This window comes from Molossus molossus, unplaced genomic scaffold (genome assembly GCF_014108415.1).
Source record: "Molossus molossus isolate mMolMol1 unplaced genomic scaffold, mMolMol1.p scaffold_m16_p_8, whole genome shotgun sequence".
NCBI classification, from domain to species: domain Eukaryota; kingdom Metazoa; phylum Chordata; class Mammalia; order Chiroptera; family Molossidae; genus Molossus; species Molossus molossus.
This window is the reverse complement of record NW_023425402.1, coordinates 47,620,723-47,634,530: the sequence shown is the minus strand read 5'-3', so window position 1 is coordinate 47,634,530 and position 13,808 is coordinate 47,620,723. Positions and strand designations below refer to the sequence as shown.

Below are 13,808 nucleotides of genomic sequence, written 5' to 3'. Positions count from 1 at the left end.
CCTACTGTCAGCCCCAAACCTAGCTTTTCACAGTGTCAGTGGAATTCCTGAGCCTCTCCAAGGTTGGCGGGGTGTGCAATTTGGCCGCCTTTTGGCCCTCCCTCTGGAAACACTTAATTTCAACCTCTACTTCTCTGCTAAGAGAGTAAATGAACCTCCATCTACTTTCGTTTTTTTAAAAATTATTTTTATTAATTTATTTTTGTTACAGATGTTTCTCCTTTTCCCCCCATTGACACCTTCCTCCCCATCCCCCCGCCCCTAACCTCCATCTACTTTCCATCTTTCAAAATGCTAGGCATTTTGGTTTATTGCTGTCTTCCTATTTTATTCCTCCTTGTAAATATATATCTTTTTATTTTTTACTATCATTTTAGATTTTAAGAGGAAACAGAGAGAAATACATGTGTTTAAATCTGCCACATTTGCCCTGGCCAGTTTGGCTCAGCGGTTGGAGCATTGGCCTGCGGTCCTGAGAGACCCGGGTTCGGTTCCTGCTAAGGGCACGTACCTTGGTTGCAGTTTGTCCCCGGCCCTGGTTGGGTCATGCGGGTGGCAGCCACTCGATGTGTCCCTTTCATGTCGATGTTTCTCTCTCTCTCTCCCTCCCACTCTATCTGAACAAAAAATGGAAAAATGTCCTCAGGTGAGGATAAAATAAATAAATGAATGAATGAATCTGCCACATTTAACTAGTTACTATATTTAAATACCAGTGTTTAGCCCTGGCCGGTTTGGCTCAGCGGTTAGAGCGTCGGCCTGCGGTCCGGAGAGATCCGGGTTCGGTTCCCGCTGAGGGCACGTACTTCGGTTGCAGTTTGTCCCCGGCCCTGGTTGGTTGTGTGGGTGGCAGCCACTCGATGTGTCCCTTCACATCGATATTTCTGTCTCTCTCTCCCTTCCTCTCTCTCCCTCCTACTCTATCTGAACAAAAAATGGAAAAATATCCTCAGGTGAGGATAAAAAAAAAAAAAAAAAATACCAGTGTTTAACAAGCAGCTTCTGAAGAGCCCACAGAGGAAGGTAGCACCACCTATCACAGGACCTTGAACACCTCACGGATTCCTCTGCCTTGATTGTCCCACTCTCTGCCCTAAGCGGTGCAAGGAAAAAGCACAGAGATTGGGGTTCAAATCCTGACTCCTCCATCTACAACCTAATGATCACATCATATCAATTCTCAGAGCTTTAAATATTTTACCTATATAATAGCTGCAGAAAGAGGTTCAATGAAATTGTTGTTGTAGAAATGCTTCTAATTCTAAATCAGTGAACCTGGGAAAGAATTTTAGATTCTCATGCTCTGGATCACTACATGCTGCCCTGGCCACTGGTGTCCCCACCCTGACCCCACCAAGGCCACAGGAGGCAGAGCCCTGGCCCTTCACAGGCTCAGGCATTCTGTGGTTCCCAGCGTGACAATCAGAGGAACCTGAAACAGCAGCTGGGCAACATGGAGGGGCCAGAAACCCACAAACGTGGAGGGAGTCCAAGAACCAAATGGGCACTTTATTAACCTGGCAAAGCTTAGACTGGCTGAGCAGCCCCTTGCCAGACCCTCCACTGCACTTGAGGGTCACTGATAGAGGCAGAGCCACAGCATCCAAGCCCTGATACTGGGAGTCCAAGCTGGGCAGGGCAAGGCCAAGGATAGGGCTTGAGTTGCCAAAAGCAGGCATTAAGTACCAACCTGCTTGTCTTCCTGAGGCTGGGAGTGGGACCGAAAGGAGTTAGGAGCCCTCTTTCCCACTCCCCCTTCCCTGTATAGCTCTGGCTCTTCCTGGAGTCAGGAAGCCATGAGTTCTATATCAGTCATGGTCTGGGGGTGATCCTGTCCCCAAGCAACTGGGAGGCCAGAGCCTGATGAGGATCCAGCAGGGCCCCAGGGCTGCCTGCAGGTTGTGGCAGGGGCCCAGGTCATTAGAGTGCTGGCCCTAAACCCATCCCGTAACAGGGCTGACGGAGCAGGGCTCGGCGGCACAGAGACATGGAGCAGGACGCCCACGGCCTGAAGAGGCCAGTAGTTGGGAAACCAGCCCTGCGGCCCAGCAGTGGTGGTTTCGACTCAGGATGCAGATACGACAGGCAGTGCAATGCCCGCTGCATGGTGGCACCTGGTTTTGGCACTGCTAGCATTAACTGTTATTGGATCCTTAGTACCCCCGCCTCTTCCTTCTCGGTTGGATATTGAAATGGTAAAGGACAGTTTCTAAATTTCTGGCTGGTACAGTGGGTGTGGGTGGGTAGTGGTGCTTGTCATTCAGTAAAAACAGAAACATCTACAGGTTAGAGGTCCAGAAGACATTGTCCAGTGTAGAAGAGCATGTAGTTTTTATGTTCCTCCATTATCCTTTAGCCTCTCTGTTTAAATTTCTTCCAATTCATTCACCTCATTTCTTCCATTTCTAGGGTTGTATTTTTTTTTTTTAATTCCCACCCGAGGATATTTTTCCATTGATTTTTAGTCAAAGTGGAAAGGAGGGAGGGGGATGGAGAGAGAGAGAGAGAGAGAAAGAGAGAGAGAGAGAGAAAGAAACATCAATGTGAGAGAGATACATCAACTAGTTGCCTCCCGCATAACCGTAACTGGGGCCTGGGTTCGAACCTGCAATCCAGGTATGTGCCATTGACTAGGAATCAAACCCACAACCCTTTGGTCCATGGGTCGACACTCTAACCGCTGAGCCAAACCGGCCACCAGGGCCCATATGTAGCTTTAATGAATCAATTTCATGGGCAACAATGGGATTTATTGTTGGTAGATGTTATAATCACACTCTAATTTTTTAATAGCTAATAATGTGTCAATTATAAACAAATAAATTATTAATTTTAATAGAAAATGAATAGAAATATTAATAAGTAAGAAATAATTTTAATAGGCAAAAATTGAAAGGCAAGTAAAAGTAACAATGGAATTTAGAAATGTAGGAGAGAAAATAGCTGTGGTGGGGATTGGTCTGGAAAAGTCCTGTAGAAGAGAAAAAAGGGAAGCAATACCTGAGGGGGTGAAGGGAATGAGGTATCAAAGAGTGGCTGCCTGTATGTCACTGTGTTTTTTCTAGTCTTAAATTCTAATTCCTATCTTGTTTGTGTCGATGGCCTCATCCTTTGTTAAAACCCCAAACCAGTGTCAGCTCATGATTACTCCTTTCACTTTTAGCTTCCTGTTTGGTTTGTGGTCTGTAAAGATTTTCTTACTGTCTTGCAGACTTAAAATGTGTCTAGTATATTTTAAACAACATCTTTACCACAACATTTGTAATGCTGCTATTTTATATTTTCTAAGATAATTTGCTTAAGGCCCTTTAACTGGAATTAGAGAGAATCTTGTATCAGATCCATAGGAATAGGAAATTGCTGGACATTTCTCAGATAAAATATATCTAGAGATAGTTTATATTTAACTTATTTTTTATAAAACCTTAATGATTTATTTAGCAATTTTTCATTTAGATAAATACTTAATATGGCCTATGTGCAGACATATTTTTGTTAGATCATTAGAAGAGCCAAAAACAAAAATCCTCAATTAAAAACTCATATATATGCTACTCATGTTTTATGTTCTGAAACAAGATTTTGTTAATTCCATGATATTCTAATAGGGAAAAATAGTATAAGATTTAAGTTCATAGGGACCCTAACAGTAAATGAATAATAAATTAGTAGATTAAATTAATTAAAATGGAAATTAATAATTAAATACAAGAACTTATTCAGTAAAAAATAAGAACATTTTTATGGGGAAATAAAATATGTAAGTTGAAATGACTATGCTTTTTACATTTTTTAAAAAATCTTTATTGTTGAATGTAAACTGTATTACAGATGTTCCACATTTTTCCCCCATTGACCCCCTCCTCCCCACTTCCGCCCCCCTTCCGCTTTTTCCCACACTATTGTCTGTGTCCATTGGTTATGCTTATAAGTTCTTTGGTTTATTTCTTCCCACCCCTCAACCCCTTTCCCTTTGAGGTTTGTCAGTCTAGCAGTGAATTTGTACTTCTTAATCTCTTCACCTTTTTCACCCATTCCCCCAACCCCCCTCCCATCTGGCAACCAACCAAATGTTCTCTGTATCTATGAGAATGTTTCTGTTCTACCTGTTCATTTTGTTTGTAGATTCCATTGTTGATAGATATGTATTCATTGCCATTTTGTTTGTTCATATATTTTATCTTTTTCTTCAAAAAGACCCTTCATCATTTCATATAATAACATTTGGTGGTGATGAACCCCTTTAACTTTTTCTTGTCTGGGAAAGTCTTTATATGGCCATCAATTCTAAATGACAGCTTTGCAGGATAGAGTAATCTTGGTTGTAGGCTCTTGCTTTTCATCACTCTGAATATTTCTTGCCACTCCCTTCTGGCCTGCAAAGTTTCTTTTGAGAAATCAGCTGACAGCCTAATGGGAACTCCCTTGTAGGTAACTAGCTGCCTTTCTCTTGCTGCTTTTAAGATTCTCTCTTTGTCTTGAACCTTTTGCATTTTGATCATGATATGTTTTGGTGTGGGCCTCTTGGGGTTCATCTTGTTTGGGACTCTCTGTGCTTTCTGGACTTGTATGTCTGTTTCCTTCACCAAGTTAGGAAAGTTTTCTGCCATTATTGTTTCAAACAGGTTTTTGATTTCTTGTTCTCTCTCTTCTCCTTCTGGCACCCCCAAGATGCGAATGTTGGCACGCTTGAAGTTGTCCCAGAGGCTCCTTACACTGTCCTCATTTTTTTGGATTCTTTTTTCTTTTTGTTTTTCTGATGGGGCGTTTTTTGCTTCCTTATATTCCAAATCGATGGTTTGCTTCTTTGATTTACGTACTCTACTATTGAATCTGTGTAGATTATTCTTTATTTCAGTTAATGCCTCCTTCAATTCTGACTGTGCATCCATAATTTCTGACTGGTCCTTTTTTATGCTCTTGAGGCCCTCACTAAGTTTGTTGAGCATCCTTATAAGCAGTATTTTGAACTCAGCATCTGTTAGGTTGCTTATCTCCATTTCGCTTAGTTCTTTTCTTGGGGTTTTGTTCTGTTCTTTCATTTGTGACCTGTTTCTTTGTATCCTCATTTTGGCTGCCTCCCTGTGTTTGTTTCTGTGTATTACTTAACAAGAGGTATGGGGCTGTCTGAGACCAGATGCTGCTTGTTTGAAAGAATTTAGGAAAAACCTGAAGCAGGAGCCAAGACAGGCCAATCCTATGGTTAAGCAAGTGGCAACAGCTTGGGTGGGCCTGAAAGTTGGGTGGGGTGGGGCGGGGCCTCAGGGAGTCACCAGGGCGGGGCTACCAGTGTGAGCCAGGTTGCTGGAGTCCCAGGTATGGTGGCTGTTTGCCCCCCCCCCCCACACCCGGGAAGGGCTCACCAAAGGAACAAAGGCCTCTTACAACACGTTTGTCCAGGAGAAAGCCCCCTCTCCAGCCCTTGCTCCAGTGCCAAACAGCTCAGTTCTTTGCTGTATGTCTCTGGTGCCCCTCGAGCTGCCTCCCCTCCAAGCTTAGAGGGAGAGAGTCCGATAAGTCCGTGCGCGGGCCCTTTAAGAGGAGCTGCCTGGGGCTCCAGCCGCTTCAGCCTCCCTGAGCCTCAGTTCCCTCTGGTTTTTCCAGCCAGAAGTTATGGGGACTTCTCTTTCTGGCACTGGAACCCTGAGCAGGGCACCTGGTGTGGGACAGGGATCCCTCAGTCCTCAGGGAGGACCTTCCCAGCCGAGGTGTCCTCCTGATTTTTTTTTTTTTTTTTTATCCTCATCCGAGGACATTTTTCCATTTTTTGTACAGACAGAGTGGGAGGGAGAGAGAGGAAGAGAGAGAGAGAGAGGGAAACATCGATGTGAAAGGGACACATCGAGTGGTTGCCACCCGCACGACCAACCAGGGCCGGGGACAAACTGCAACCGAGGTACGTGCCCTTAGCGGAACCGAATCCGGGTCTCTTGGGACCGCAGGCAGACGCTCTAACCGCTGAGCCAAACCGACCAGGGCTGTCCTCCTGATTTTTATCCGCCACACGTGGGTGTGGGACCAGCTTGTCTGGCCACCGGCCCTCACGCCTCCGCCCCTCCTACCAGTCTGGATGTGGCTGCTGCTTTAATTTCGTAGTTGTAGGACTTCCATTCAGCTTGATTTCAGGCGGTTTTGAATGATGGTTGTTCTGTGGTTTAGTTGTAAGTTTTATGTGGTTGTGGGAGGACGCGATACCGCGTTTACCTACGCCGCCATCTTGACCGGAAGTCTAATGACTATGCTTTTTGACAGTAAAATGCAAAGTGCTCAAAAGAAAAACGTCCCCTCTTGACTGAATCTAGAAGAACTATGAGAACAGTACATTCTGGACTTTCTTGTTTTTAATTTACTATTTGTTATAACGACAGTGCTACAGATAGCATTAGTATGTCCAAGAATAATTCTGCATTACTTAGATTATCAGACAACAGTGCTATGTGATCCTTACTTAAGCTGGCATATCCCTAGTAAATAAAAAACTGGATATCGCCCTGGCCGGTTTGGCTCAGTGGTTAGAGCGTCGGCCTGCGGTCCAGAGAGACCCGGGTTCGGTTCCCGCTAAGGGCATGTACTTCGGTTGCAGTTTGTCCCCGGCCCTGGTTGGTCGTGCGGGTGGCAGCCACTCGATGTGTCCCTTTCACGTCGATGTTTCTCTCTCTCTCTCTCTCTCTCCCCCTCCCACTCTATCTGTACAAAAGATGGAAAATATCCTCGGGTGAGGATAAAAAAAAAAAAAAAAAAAAAAAAAAAAACTGGATATCACTAGAAGTTGGCTAACAGTTATGTGCGCACGCGCACGCACACTCCAACTAATACGGGGGCAAAAGTAGATTTACAGTTTTGAGTACATGAAACAGAGTTTATTCTTGTATTATTATTTATTAATTATTGTATTATTTTCCATATGAACAATTATAAACCTAGTTTTGCCCCACCCTGTATAATTGATCATATTAACACTTCTAGGGAGAAGAAAAAATGTAGTGGTGTTCACAAAAGCTGAAAGAGCATTTGGTATAATTCAGCACCTTTCCTGATAGAATCACATCATCAAATATAAAGAGATGGATAGTTTCTTAATAAGATACCAAATATATGTATATCAGCTCAAAAGTCAGAATTAGGCTTAGTAGGAACACTGTGGTATTTCTACTACAAGTATGAACAAGCTAAGGATGCCAACTATCACTTTTAACATTGAATTACAGCACAGACAGAAAGATTATAGGAACAACTAAGTGGTAGTGAGGGGAACCAAGGAAAAACCACATGTCTTGACTACAGGGATTCACCAAGATTAGTCTTACCACTCCTTTTTCAAGGTTATTAAAAACCAACAACACCCTAATATGGGAACAATAAGTAGGAAAGAGAAGTAAGTATTAGAAAATTTCTGTTTTGTATTCTTTAAAAATCAGGAAAACAGCCCTGCCCAGTTCTGCTCAGTGGTTAGAACATAGGCTCGTGGACCACAGAATTTCGGGTTCAGTTCAGGTCAAGGGCATGTACTCTGGTTGTGGTTTGATCCCTGGCCCTGGTTGGGGTTGTGCGGGAGGCAACCAGTTGATGTGTTTCTCTCTCTCTCTCTCTCTCTTTCTCCCTCCCTCCCACTCTATCTGAAAAAAATCAATGGAAAATTATCCTTGGATAATTTTAATGAGGATTAAAAAAAATCAGGAAAACATAGACTCTATCATGTAGAAGATCCAAGCTGAGCAAAGATAATAGATTGAGTTGAAAATCTTTTTACTAAGAAATCAGCTGAAATAAAGCTAAATTAAATAAGAAAAGAGATTAAATTAAATTTAAAAAATTAGCATTAGAGGCACTAAAGTGTAGAATTTAAACTAACGAAAATGAAATTAGTGATGTAGGAAAACAACTTAAGAAGCTGTGCTGGTGTGTGAAACAGAATAAAGAAAATAAAATGATGAAAAAAGTAAATAAATCCCATGGAGGAAAGAGGTTTTAATGTGAATTTTTAAAAAGAAATGCTTGAGCCCTGGCTGGTTTGGCTCAGTGGTTGGAGCGTTAGCCCACGGACCAATGAGTTGCGGGTTCGATTCTGGTCAAGGGCATGTACCTCGGTTGCGATTCATCCCAGACCCTGCTTGGGGTTGTGTGGGAGGCAGCCACTCAATGTATCCCTTTCACGTCGATGTTTCTCTCTCTCTTCCTTTTTCTCCCCCTTACTCAATCTGAACAAAAGTGGAAAAATGTCCTCAGGTGAGGATTAAAAAAAATGCTTGAAATAAGAAAACTGATCATAACAATGAATTGACTAAAAATGAACATTTGCAGTTACTGCTTGCTTATATATTTGCAAATTTTGTTCCCCTTGGAGAGAGTTTACAGATCCTGAGTGATAGTGTGGCACTAATAACTAGGGAAATATATAGTCAAGTATTTTAGAATTTAAGATATGACTTCTACTTTTTAAATTACTAGAAAAAAACAAAAGGTCAAAGAAAAATATTTCTTATAGCAAAAGCTAGATGATAGAAGAAATAGCAAAAAAAAAAAGTATGAAAATATGAAAAAGCATGAAATAAGATCAGGCATATTAGTGACAGGAAATATAAATTGGTTAAGTTCCACTATTAGAAACTAAAACTTCTGGTATGGTTGAGTAGGCTCCTAGCTGAATGCCCTACCCGCAGAGAGCAATAATAAATTCTGGACATAACATATATTTGAAAGTCCTAGAGAGTGGAAAAAGGCAGGCAAATTCTAGAAGGTAAACAAAACTTGGAAGAGTTTCTAAAATGGAGAGAATTTTCTGTTTTTTAAATGGTTATTAGCTTTAGAACAGGTATAGCCAGTGCTACGTTGAGTGTCTGAAATTATGATAGGAAACTCCCCGTTATATGGCCTGAGACCCAGCTTACAGAGTTTGGGGCAAGCACTGCTGCTTAAGTATGAGAAGTGAATCCCAGAGAGAAATCGATTGATACAACCCAAAGTTCTGTGTAAATCCTACCTAAATCTCTGACTGACTTCTAAACCATATGTTTACAGGGTAGACTATAAGCTCACCTAACTGAGGATAGGATACTGATCTGAGATTTGAGTTTGTAGTTTGAGTCCAATCAAGGTAATTTCCTGCTAAGAGAGAAATATCAACATTCTTCAGAAAATCAAACAGAATCCATAAGGTCCAGGATACAATTCCAAAGTGAAGAATGAGAAAAATATGATCTATCCTCAAGAGAAAAAACAATTGACCGAGACCAACCCCAATATAACCCATGTTTTGGAATTAGCAGACAAAGACTCGAAAGCAACAACTATAACTATAATTGTTGGGGAAATGAGGTAAAGAAAATGTCCCCAATAAAATGAAAAGATAGGAACTTCTCAGCAAAGAAATAGAAACCAGAAAAAATACCAAATTTAAATTCTAGAACTAAAAAAGATAATATATTAAAATTCACTTGATGAGCTTAGTAGCAGAACGGAGGTAACAGAGCAAAGAGCCAGAGAACTTGAAATTATCCAGTGTGAAGAATAGATAATAGAAGAAAAGAAATAGAGCCTTAACAATTTTTAGAACCATAACAAGCATTCTCACATATTTCTAATTGGATTCCCAGAAGACAAGAAAAGATAATGGGGTAGAAAACTTGTGAAGAAATAATAAAATTTTCTAGTCTAGGGGAAGTCATAAATTTACAGATTCAAGAAGGCTCAGTGAACTTCAAGCAGAATAAATATAACAAAACTATGCTTAGGCACATTGCAATAAAATTGCTAAAAACGTAAGGTAAAGAGAAAATCTACAAAGCAGCCAGAAAAAAATGACATTAATCATGGGGAACAATGATTATATTGTGACAACTCCTATTAGAAAATATAGAGGCCAGAAGCAATAGAAAATCATCTTTAAAATGTTGGGGTGGGAGGGTGGGGGGAATTTTCAACCCTAGAATTTTATATCCAGTGAAAATTTCCTTCAAGAATGAAGACAAAATAAAGACATTCTGAGATAAAAGAAAACTGAAACAATTCATCACCATCAGACCTACTCTACAAGGTATTCTAAAAGAAGTTCTTCAGGCCCGGCTGGTGTGGCTCAGTGGATTGAGCACCCTCCCATGGACTGAGAGGTCCCGGTTGCATTACCTGTATGGGCACAAGCTGGGGTTATGGGCTTGATTCCCGGTGGGGGTCATGCAGGAGGCAGCCACTCGATGTGTCCCTTTCACGTTGATGTTTCTCTCTCTCCCTCGCACTCTATCTGAACTAAAATGGAAAAATATCCTCCGGTGAGCATAAAAAAAATGTAAGCAATAACTTATGTTGAATTTTAAAATAATATTTAGTAAATAATGACAAAAGTTGATATAAATATATAAAATCTTTATGTCTAAGAAATATAATATTAAACAACAAATATTAACAATTTTGTTAGCCAAATAACATTTCAGGAGATGAATCTATTGCATTGATAATCAGCATATTATTTGAATTGCAAAAAACTCTTCAATTTAATGAGTACAGTCCTTTTTCACTTAAGTGTCCTATAAAATCCTAAAGGTTTTCAAGATGAATTCTGCTTAGAAAATAATTCTCAGAGCATAAAGTTTGAATTATATATCCTTGTAAAGGCTGAACTTTTAAAAAAAAGTTAACCTTTTAAAAATGAAATCTTAAAGACTTAAAGGCACTGTTATTCTTCAACTTTGCTCATGAGTAGAAATCTTAATCAAGAATATTACAATGGGATTTTACATCTCTCTGTCATTGGCCAACTAAAAGGTGTTAGTTACATCTCAGAGCCTCATACGTCCATAAAAAAAGATATTCCATGAGTAAGACTAAAAGATTACCTTAACATCAATTTACATTAGTGTAATATTTTAATTTTAATTCTATAACATTGGTTTCTCTGACGTTCATTAATGTTGTATATGTTTCCCCCCAATAAATTTTAAAAGAACTTATTGAGTCATAATTGACATACAATAAATGGCATATATTTAGAGAATACATTTTTTGAAATATTAACATAGGCATGTATCTGTGAAATCACTACCACAATAAATATAATGAACATTTCTATCACACCCCAAACTTTCCTCAGCCTTGTTTTTCATCTCTTCCTGCCACCCCTGTCCCACATCCCCCTTTTCTGGGCAACCACTGATTTGCTTTTTGTTACTATAGATTTGTTGGCTTTTTTTCTGGAGTTTTGTATAAGTAGAATCACACAGTATATGCTCATTTTAGGGGGGGGGGGGCGTCTGACCTCTTTTACTCTGCATAATTATTTTGAGATTCATCTATTTTTTGTGAATGAATAGTTTATTCTTTTTATTGATTGCTGAGTAGTATTTTGTTGTACAGATGTCACAGTTTATCCATTCACCTAATGACAGTCCTTTGGATTGCTTCCAGTTTTTGGCTATTACAAACAAAGTTGAAGTTTTTAGCTACTATGAATAGCTATTATGTATAAAGCTGCTATAAACATTGAGTATGATTTTTAAATTATTTTATTTTCAATTTTTACCCCTTACTGGCAGTCACGGCTGTCAACTCTTACCATGTAGCAGCATTTTTCTTCCCCAGCAACTTGGTAATTAGGGAAGACCATGAAAATACCTAACTTTAAACTCATTTTACTTAAGGTATTAATTATAGGAAAGAAAAGCTCTCATTTTGAATTTTGAAATCCTTATGGCCTGGTCAGCATTATTACCTATTATAATATTCCTAAGTAAAAATGTTAAATGTAACTGAATTAAAGCCTCTAGTCCTTAATTTACCAGAGCTCATGCAAAATACTTTCTCCACTAAATTGATATTATGGTGAATATTTTTCTAAGGAGAATAAATGTTTCCTAATGACCATATTTTATTTCCATAAGTAAATGTGGCAGTTGAAGTCTTTCTTAGTTATCAACTTTTTTCTAAACAAAGAAAGATAGAAAGGATCCATACAGTACTTTAAGGGAAATTGAGGCACATAAGCTAATCAGTGTTTTTTATTATTGAGGAAACTTTTTACAGTTCTCATTTTTATAAATACCTTTTATTTTTGAAATTTCATTGCTTTATAGAGTTGATTTTAAATGGAATGTTTTATATGTAATAAAATTTCAACCTCTTGAAGAGATATCTTCATTTTAAAAGAAAAATATACAAAGTTTAAAATTTGTTGCTCCTTTCCACTTGTTTGCTCTTTATAATATATGGGTATATGTGTTTGTATATGTGTGAACATACACTGTGACATATACATATATGTAAAATACCATTCTAAGGCAATAAATACTACCTATTTATGATACATAATTGCATTAAATTTATAGCCTTTTAAGAATGGAGTTTTGATTTTTAGATAATTTCTTTTAAACAAATTGGTCTTAATGTCATTTACATCAATGTCAAATATATAATTTTGATGCAGATACATGCACAGTTCTGTCTATTGATGTGGGCCCCCTGCCCCCCAAATACCACATTACTTTATTTGAAGGATAGGCTAAGTAAAAAGCTGATACCAATTTTTTTTTCAGATCTCTATAAAAATGGACTACAACGAGCTAACTTTGTACCATTCATAGCTGTTCTGAAGGTAAGGAAAATCACTTACTTGTGTTCACTAATATCATATTGGTTGATAATCGAGGGCTTTTATAAGATTGCTGTGGAATGGCATTCAAGCAGAATTCATTTTGATATTTTGGTAGTAGTAGTGAAAGACATTAAAGGAGAAAATAATCTTTTTTTACAGCATTCATTAAATGTGTAAACAGGGAAAATTATAAAATATAATCTAAATTATTATCTAACTGAAACATTTGGTAGTTTGCATTTTATAAATTTTAATTTGAGGTTTGCTCATAAATATTTAGTGGAATGATTAAACTTATATATTGATTTCTGAAAAAGTGTTTAATATTTCTGTTTCCTTCAAGTTAACATGTTTTTCTAGTTATTAAAATTTCTATTCTAGAATAACATTATTACAAAAATATTCCAATATATTTAAATGTGATTGCCATCAAGTTATCATGAAATTGTATCAAGTTGAGGCACGTAAATAGTTTAAATATTTGTGTGTATCATCACTGCACAGGCTTTAAAATAGTCTTCATTACAATATGATTAAGAATAAAATAGTTTCCCTTTTCATTGTTAGTTTTAAGTGTTTTTTACATGATTACTCAACAATTCCACATTTTACCAATATTTATTGAGAACTTACTATGTGCAAAGTGCAACATGAGACATAATGGATAATATAATCATGAAATAGACTATTTTTTTGCTTGCAAGTCATTTATAATCTAGTTGGACATACATTATGTACAAAAATACCTGTAACACAAAGCAAAATGTAGTAACTACCAAAAGGAAGCATAATTATGTGCCAAAATGTAATTCTCATAATTCTTAGGTACATCATTTTTTTCTAGTCTATAATACATATCTGAAGAAAGGATAAAGTTGTGTTTAAAAAAAAAACAACAAAAAACCTAAAACCTCAAATATTCTTACCAAGAAGGAGGAGTAAAAACACTTATCTTCAAATATTCTAAAGATACAGGCAGACAATTTTTCTGAAATACACCTTAGTTGCAGTTGTTGTTGGTGCCAAACTTTATTCTCTGTGCTACACTTAGGAGACTTCAAACATCTGTTTCCTTGACCGATTTTAGCTTTCCAGAGGATTTTAATTTCTCTGAGGTATTTATAGATGTAAGGAAAAGTACTTTTTGAAAATTATACTGTTAGTAATTTTTCCCCTTTATATTCATGTTCTGCATATGAGGAGAACGTAGCTTTGCAGAATTTTCTCC

General features: G+C 38.3%; 1 protein-coding gene across 11 annotated transcripts in view; it reads left to right on the top strand.

Moving 5' to 3' along the window:
* The window catches only part of AFG1L (AFG1 like ATPase), a 193,854-nt gene that overhangs the window by 86,887 nt on the left and 93,159 nt on the right, over window positions 1–13,808 (top strand). For all 11 annotated transcript variants that reach the window (XM_036249262.1, XM_036249270.1, XM_036249271.1 and 8 more), the window contains one exon: window positions 12,522–12,580. In XM_036249262.1, coding sequence (XP_036105155.1) covers window positions 12,522–12,580 — 59 coding nt within the window. The remainder of the gene's footprint in view (window positions 1–12,521; window positions 12,581–13,808) is intronic.